This window comes from Dermochelys coriacea, chromosome 23, assembly GCF_009764565.3.
Source record: "Dermochelys coriacea isolate rDerCor1 chromosome 23, rDerCor1.pri.v4, whole genome shotgun sequence".
NCBI classification, from domain to species: Eukaryota; Metazoa; Chordata; order Testudines; family Dermochelyidae; genus Dermochelys; species Dermochelys coriacea.
Window position 1 is genome coordinate 15,843,067 of NC_050090.1, and position 7,075 is coordinate 15,850,141.

General features: G+C 62.7%; 1 protein-coding gene across 1 annotated transcript; it reads right to left on the bottom strand.

Moving 5' to 3' along the window:
- Window positions 1-524: 524 nt before the first annotated feature.
- WAS (WASP actin nucleation promoting factor) lies at window positions 525-6,658 on the bottom strand. Its single transcript, XM_038381318.2, has 12 exons — window positions 6,353-6,658; window positions 5,806-5,946; window positions 5,286-5,372; window positions 4,737-4,833; window positions 4,577-4,618; window positions 4,381-4,434; window positions 3,966-4,143; window positions 3,754-3,796; window positions 2,146-2,299; window positions 1,455-1,876; window positions 813-918; window positions 525-708 (listed from the first exon to the last, which is right to left on the bottom strand). The coding sequence occupies exons 1-12, from the start codon at window positions 6,464-6,466 to the stop codon at window positions 653-655; spliced, it is 1,494 nt and encodes a 497-aa protein (XP_038237246.1). The 5' UTR covers window positions 6,467-6,658; the 3' UTR covers window positions 525-652.
- Between the last annotated feature and the right edge of the window lie 417 nt (window positions 6,659-7,075).

Sequence of the window (7,075 nt, forward strand, 5' to 3'; positions counted from 1 at the left end):
TGACCCTCCAGAGCATGATCGTCAAGCTGACATAACCCACAGGTGTAGACCCAACTAAGAATTCTTCCGCCAACCTAGCTACGGGTGAGATGGATCAACTACAGACCCCTTCCATTGCCGTTGAAAGCGTTGACACTAAATCTTCTGTAGTTGTGCCACCATAGCACATGTGGTGTAGACACAGCCTCAGATGAAGCTCTCTGGCTTTCAGTCCTGTCACTCAGATATTGACCCAGACCAGTGGCTTTTAATCCACCCCAAAATCTGTGTTGATGACCCATGCTGGGCTCTTGAGTCCCACATATCAGCAGCTTGGTTCCAACTTGGCTTGTTTTTTTCAATTGGGCTGAGATCAAAACATGGAGCCAAGTTAGAAGGAGATCGGTTGGGTTGTTTCTGATGCCAAAGAGGTCAGTGGAGACTAGGGTATTGCCAAGCCCTGGGTTTCGAGGGGGTGATGGGAGCAGATAGGGGAAGCTGGGGACTTGGGGAGGGGAATTCTGGGTAAAAGATAGGGCAGCACGTCAAGCAGAGAGCTGTCTTTATTGCAAAGGAGCCAGGCGGGCTGGTGGATCACCCAGGGGAGTGGGGCGCAGCACCCAGTGCAGGTGGGGGTGCAGAAGGGGGGAGCTTTTCTTGCTGGGAACGGGGCTCAGTCATCCCATTCATCATCATCCTCCTCGTCCCCGCCGTTGTCCTCGCCTTCGTCTGTGGGAGGAAGAGGAGGGTGAGTGGCGGAGGGAGCAGGGGGTAGGGGAGGAGGGGCATGGCACCCACTCCCACCACTGCTGAGGCGGGATGGGGCAACTCACCCGAGGAGTGGATCACTTTGCTCCGCTTCTGCATGACGTGCATGAGCGCCCCCACCAGGCCCTCGGAGCTCTGCGGGGGCGGCGGGGAGTCCAGCATCTCGGGGGTCTGCAATGCAGGGGAGAGGGGGTCAGGGCCCGCAGCATCATCCCCTGCACCCACCAACCCTCCTGGCATCACCAGGACACCCAGCACAGACCCTCTGCACCCCCCTGGTACCACCAAAGCCCCCTTACCCCACCCCCTCACCCTCAAAGCCAGCTCTAACTCCCCCCTCCCCATCCCTGCTCCCCTTGGTCACCCCCTCCATATCCCACACCTGCCCCAACTCCCCTAACCCCCCCATTTTCCCCTTCCACACACCCCCAGCCACCCTTCCTTCCCCCCACTTCTTCCATCCCTTCCCCCCACTAAGCCCCCATCTTCCCTCTTCCCTGCCCCCAACTCCTCCTTCCTCACCCCCAGCCACCTCTGTCCCCCTCCCTGCCCCCACTTCCTCCATGCCCGCCCCTATTCAGCCCCCATCTCTCCTCATTCCTCACTCCACAGCCACCTCGTCTCCTCCCTGCCCCCCACTCAGCTCCCAACTCCCCTCCTCCCTGCCCCCCACCCCCTCCATGCCCCGCATCTGCCCCACAGCTCACCTTGTTGAGCTGGATGCCTTGGCGGATCTGGTCCAGCAGGGCCCCACGCCCCTTTGCGGGGGGAGCAGGCTGGCCCCCTGGGGAGCTGACCCCCCCTGAAGGAAGTGGGGGAGGGGGACAAGGCCCTGAAGAGACTGGAGGCGGAGGGGGCGGTGGGGGAGGTGGGGGTGGGGGGGCTGCCCCAGCAGCAGGCGGAGGGGGGGGCGGACCAGACCGGGAGGCAGGGGGAAGGGGCCCACGAGGAGGGGGCAGATGCCCCCTGGGGGGCTGGGAGGGAACTGGCCCCCTATTTGGCATAGATGAGGGAGGTGGGGGGCCGCCTGGGATGGGGGGCAATGGGCCAGACCTGCCCCTCGCTGAGGCAGGGGGTGGGGGAGGGAGAGGCCCAGACCGGGTCATGGGGGGCGGAGGAGGTGCTGGACCTGTGGGGAAAAATGAACTGCAATTAAAGCCCAGGCTGTAATGAGGCTCTTCCCCCGCGCCCCCCGCCCCATTCCCTGAGGATCCCAAAGCACTGCACGGGGAGGCTTGCACGGGGACTGACATGCAGCCACCTCTGGGTCAGTGCAGCTGGGGAACAGCTGCACATAACGCCGCACAGGGATGGCTTGCCCAGCACTGAGATACAGCCACCTCTGGGGCAGAGCAGCTGGGGAACAGCTGCACATAACGCCGCACAGGGAGAGCTCACCCTGGCGTCTGAGCTCCTCCTTCACAGCCTCCAGCCCGCCCTGGCCTTCGATGAAATCGTAGATGAGTTTGGAAGTTTCTGCGTCCGTCAGCTGCGCCTCGCTGATCCCAGCCTGGGAGAAGAGCGTCTTCAGGTCGGGGTCCAGGTTATTCACCTAGGAGAGAGACAGATGGAGGAAGGCGGCTCAATCCCCAGGTGAATGCCCCCCAAATTCATGCTCCCCACACACACAGCTGCAGGTGCCCAGATGGACAGAGCAGCAAGGCTCAAACCCCTGAAATCCGGGGACGGGGGGATTTATGGATCATGCCTTAAATTAACTCCCCCAGCAGCCAGCAATAGACCTCGGTGACCCACTAATACTGACCCCCTAAAATCCTGACCCACTGGGCAGAGCAAGCAGCTGGGGGACGTTCTGGAGGGATCCAATTGGGAGCTTATGTCAGCTGCCTCACCCCAGAGCTGGCTGCATCTCAGCACCAGGCAAGCCTTCCCCATGTGGCGTTATATGGGGCTGTTCCCAGCCACCCCACTCCAGAGATGACTGCATCTCAGTGCCAGGAGAGCCTTTCACTGTGGCGTTTTATGAGGCTGTTCCCAGCTGCCCCACCCCAGAGGTGGCTGCATCTCAGCGCCACGCGACCCATCCTCTTGGGGGTCTCATGCCCAGAGTATTGGGCTGCGGCCTTTGCAGCCAGTGCAGTCCAGAGCCCGTGAAACTGGCTGCATGGGCCAGATTTCGCAACACAGCTGCAGCAAAAAAGGGACGGTCCAGGGAAAACCTGGCCCGATGGCAACCGATTTTGCAGGCCAGACCACCTAGCCCCTGGCTGCAGGGCCTGTGTTAATTCCTAGTTGAGCTTTAAGGAAAAACACACAGTCTGGAGTCCGAAAAAACATCGTGACGCTGGGACCACCCCCTGCCCCTTGCACCATCCAGATGCCCAGTAGCTCTGGCAGCGCCTCTGGCTGGCTGTGACTTGCCCTTTTCCTGTGGGCACATGCCAACCACACCGCCAATAACAGCCGCACTGCCAACTCCCCAAGCAGCTGTGTGTGTGGACGGCGGGTGGAGGGGAAACGTGCGTTGGAAGAACAAGATGAATTTGGAAAAAGCTGGGGATGGGGGGGGGGCACAGGAAGGCAGTATCTTGGGCAGTCCTGGCTCAAGCAAACCCCAGATTTGCTCCCATAACACTCCATGGGTCACTGAGTTGCAGCTACTTCTGGCACATGGCAGCTGGGGAACAGCTGCACATAACACCCCAGGGAGATAGCTCGCCCGGCACTGAGATTCAGCCACCTCTACAGCGGGGCAGCTGGGGAACAGCTACACATAACGCTGCATAGGGATGGCTTGCCTGACGCTAAGATGCAGCCACCTCTGGGTCGGGGCAGCTGGGGAACAGCCATGTACACAGCATCACGCCTGGTAGCCACAAGCATGAGTGATAACCGCCCTCCCCCCCATACACAGACATTGCTAATGCCAAAGCTTTACCCCATGACCTGTCCTTGGACCCCTTCCCGCCCCCCCAGCCAGCGCTTCTGATCCCTGGGACCCCAGGGTCAAACCCCCACCATACCCCTGTCTCTGAAGCTACATACATCAAAACCAGTGTTGGGGTCCCAGCCGACGTGGGTGACATGCCTGGAGGGAGAAGAAAGATTAGCCAGCTCGAGAGGGGCCAGGTCCCGCGTCCCATTCCCGGCCCCTCTGAGCCAGCCAGTCCCCCCACCCTTGGGCCAGATGGGAGATGGTGTCCCCTAGAGGGGCCAGGCCCCAGCCCTATTCCTGCCCCACTGATGCCAGCTCTCACTTGAATCCACTTGGGGCGCCGATGTCAGCCTTGGAGATCTTTTTCTTGCCCTTCTTCTTCTCGGCGGCTGTGGGCACCGGCAGCCCGCGGTACCGGGACGAGGTGATGTCTGGGTTCTGGATGTCCATCGTCATCAGGTTCAAGGAGGAAGAGGGGGAATTTGGCTGTTTGCTGGGACCTGTGGGAGAGAGAGACGGGGCTGTGGGGGGCAGGATGGGGGCTGGGCAGGGGGCGCTCTCCCCTGGCAGATGGGGCCGGGCGCTGGGGGGCACCGTGCTGCGGGGGGTGGGGTAGGGGGCTGGGCAGGGGGTGCTCTCCCCTGGCAGTCAGGGCCGGGCACTGGGGGGACTCCATGCTGCGGGAGGGCGGGGGGCTGAATTAACCCTTTCAAGACCCCCACCTCCGAGCCGCTTACCATTCATGTCTCCCCTGGGCATCGGGGATCGGGGCAGCGTCATCGCCCGTCGCTCTAAGGGAGGCAAAAAGCCGCGGTCAGACCCATGTCACCAGCTCCCCTCCTCCCCCAGCTGGTGGGAGAGCTGGGGAGGGTCAATGCCCTAACCTGCCCCTCCCCCCCATTGCAAAGGACAGTGGGATAGAGGGGGACTCACCTTCATTGACCGGGGGAGGTGGCGGGGGGAGCTGCCGTTTCTCTGAGGAAAGAGGAGAACATGCGCTATGATCCTGGCACGGGCTGGCTCAGGGGGGCGGGGAATGGGGCACGGGGCCTGTCCCCTCTAGGGGACACCAGCTCCCCACCCTTCCACGTACCCATCCTCTGCTGTCGCTTCTGGACTTTCTCCTGCACCAGTGCGTAGAAGTTGCAGGCCTCAGCCTCGTCCGCAAAGTTCAGCCCGGCCTGGCATTCCTGAGAGCAAAAGGCACCTCACTGGTCCTGGGGGGGTGACACTCCCCTCCCAGAGCCGGGAGAGAACCCAGACATCCGGGTTCCCAGTCCCCCTGTTCTAACCACCAGACCCCGCTGCCCTCCCAGAGCCGGGAGAGAACCCAGGCGTCCGGGTTCCCAGTCCCCCTGTTCTAACCACCAGACCCCGCTCCCCTCCCAGAGCCGGGAGAGAACCCAGGCGTCCGGGTTCCCAGTCCCCCTGCTCTAACCACCAGACCCCGCTCCCCTCCCAGAGCCGGGAGAGAACCCAGGCGTCTGGGTTCCCAGCCTTACTTCTTATTGGTAACCCTTAATTTTCTCCTTCTTTGCACCCCCCTGTCCCTGAACTGTTGTCTCTAGGGTCAGGACTATGTCTGGAAGCCCCGCCTCACTGATTGACCACCACCCCAGCCATCTCTGGGGCAGATACTCACGTCCCCGGGGAAGGTGTGGAAATATGGGGTGACAGTGGAATAGACCAGCTGGCTGGAGAGCTCCATCTCCCATGTCAGCCGCCTCTCCTGCATGAGAAAGGGAAACCCCAGTAAACGCCCCATTAGCAGGGGGTGCTGGGAGCCAGGCTGCCTGGGTTCTCTCCATGGCTCTGGGAGGGGAGTGGGGTCTAGTGGGCTAGAGCGGGGGGCCTTGGAGCCAGGACTCCTGGGTTCTCACCTCGGCGCTGGGAGGGGAGCGGGGTCTGGTGGGTTAGAGCCGGGGGGGCTGGGAGCCAGGACTCCTGGGTTCTCTCCCCGGCTCTGGGAGGGGAGTGGGGTCTAGTGGGTTAGAGCGGGGAGCCTTGGAGCCAGGACTCCTGGGTTCTCTCCCCAGCTCTGGGAGCAGGGGTGGGGTCTGGTGGTCAGAGCAGGGTGGAGAGGGCTGGGAACCAGGACTCCTGGGTTCTCTGGATAGTGCTGGGAAGGGATGGGGAGCTGCGAGGGTAGGACTAGGACTCACCTTGAGATCGAAGAGGCGGATGAAGTAGGAGCGCCGGGGGTTGTCCTTGACCAGGCACAGGACCCCGCAGCCCTGCTTTCCCCAGACCTGGCTGTTGGGGGGCAGGGCCCAGTACAGCTGGGCCACCGACGTGGCCAGGGTCTGGCAGAGAGACAACCGAGTTACAGAGAGATCACGGCTGAGATGCAGCCAGCTCTGGGGCGGCTGGGGAACAGCTGCCCAGAACGCCGCACGGGGAGGGCTCGGCTGGCCCTGAGCATGGCCCCCCTGGGCTGGCAGTTCCTGTCTTGGTTTCCAATGTTGGCTGAGGCTCCGGTCTCCCCAGTGTCACTGCGCCGGGCCCCTCGTAGCCCCCATCAGCACCACTCACTCCACGTCTTCCTGAGCAGAGGGGGTGGGTACAGCAAGGAAAGGGCTGGTGCCCCTGACTCCCAACCTGCAGCCCCCTGCTAGCCCAGCCCTGGGCTGCCCCCCAGCTCTGACGGTGCCCCTCACCCCTGACCTGCAGCCCCCTGCTGTCCACATCCTCTGGGCCTCATGTCCTCACCGTGCATTTCCGGCCCAGGAGCTCAAACACCTGCTGGTTTTCATGATCCAGGAGGAGATGGGAGGGGACGTTCTCCTGCTGCCCTCGCGCCCCTGGCCTGGACCCCCGGCTCATGCTGGCTCCTGGCTCCAGCCCCCAGTGGGTTCTCAGGGTCTCTCCCCTCCCTGATCTCGACCCAGGGAACTTCCGCGTTGCGGGGACTTTTTTCAACAGGAAGCGCAAAAGAAACCACCAACCAACACTGAGCACCCGGGGCCGGGGAAGTTGGGCTCTGTGAAGGGCCCCAGCCAGGGCTGGGAGTTAGGGGCACCGGCAGAGCTGGGGCGGGGAGGGAAAACCCGGCAACGGTTGAGGCTGGCCTGCCTCTCCAAGCAATGGGCTCAGGCTCTCGGCAGACTCAGGCAACGTTGCATCCGCCTGGTGCATGATGTGTGGTTCCTATGCAGCCGTTTGGGGGGGTGGGGGGAGCGTTTTCTGAGTATGATGCACCTTCGAGGTTGTGGAGACCCCCCCCAAGTCAGAGGAGGGCAGCCTAGCTGTGCTGTCGGGGAGGGGCTGTTTGGGGGACTGGCTCCAGCTGCATCTCTCTGGTGGGTAGTGTACAGCTAGGGCCCTGCCCCCAACCCCCCTGCCCTGCCCTCTCCTCCCCCCTCCCCGTCCCCCTCCCCCTTTGTATCTGCCCTGCAACCCCCTCCTCCTTAACACCTCTCCTCCACGCTCACA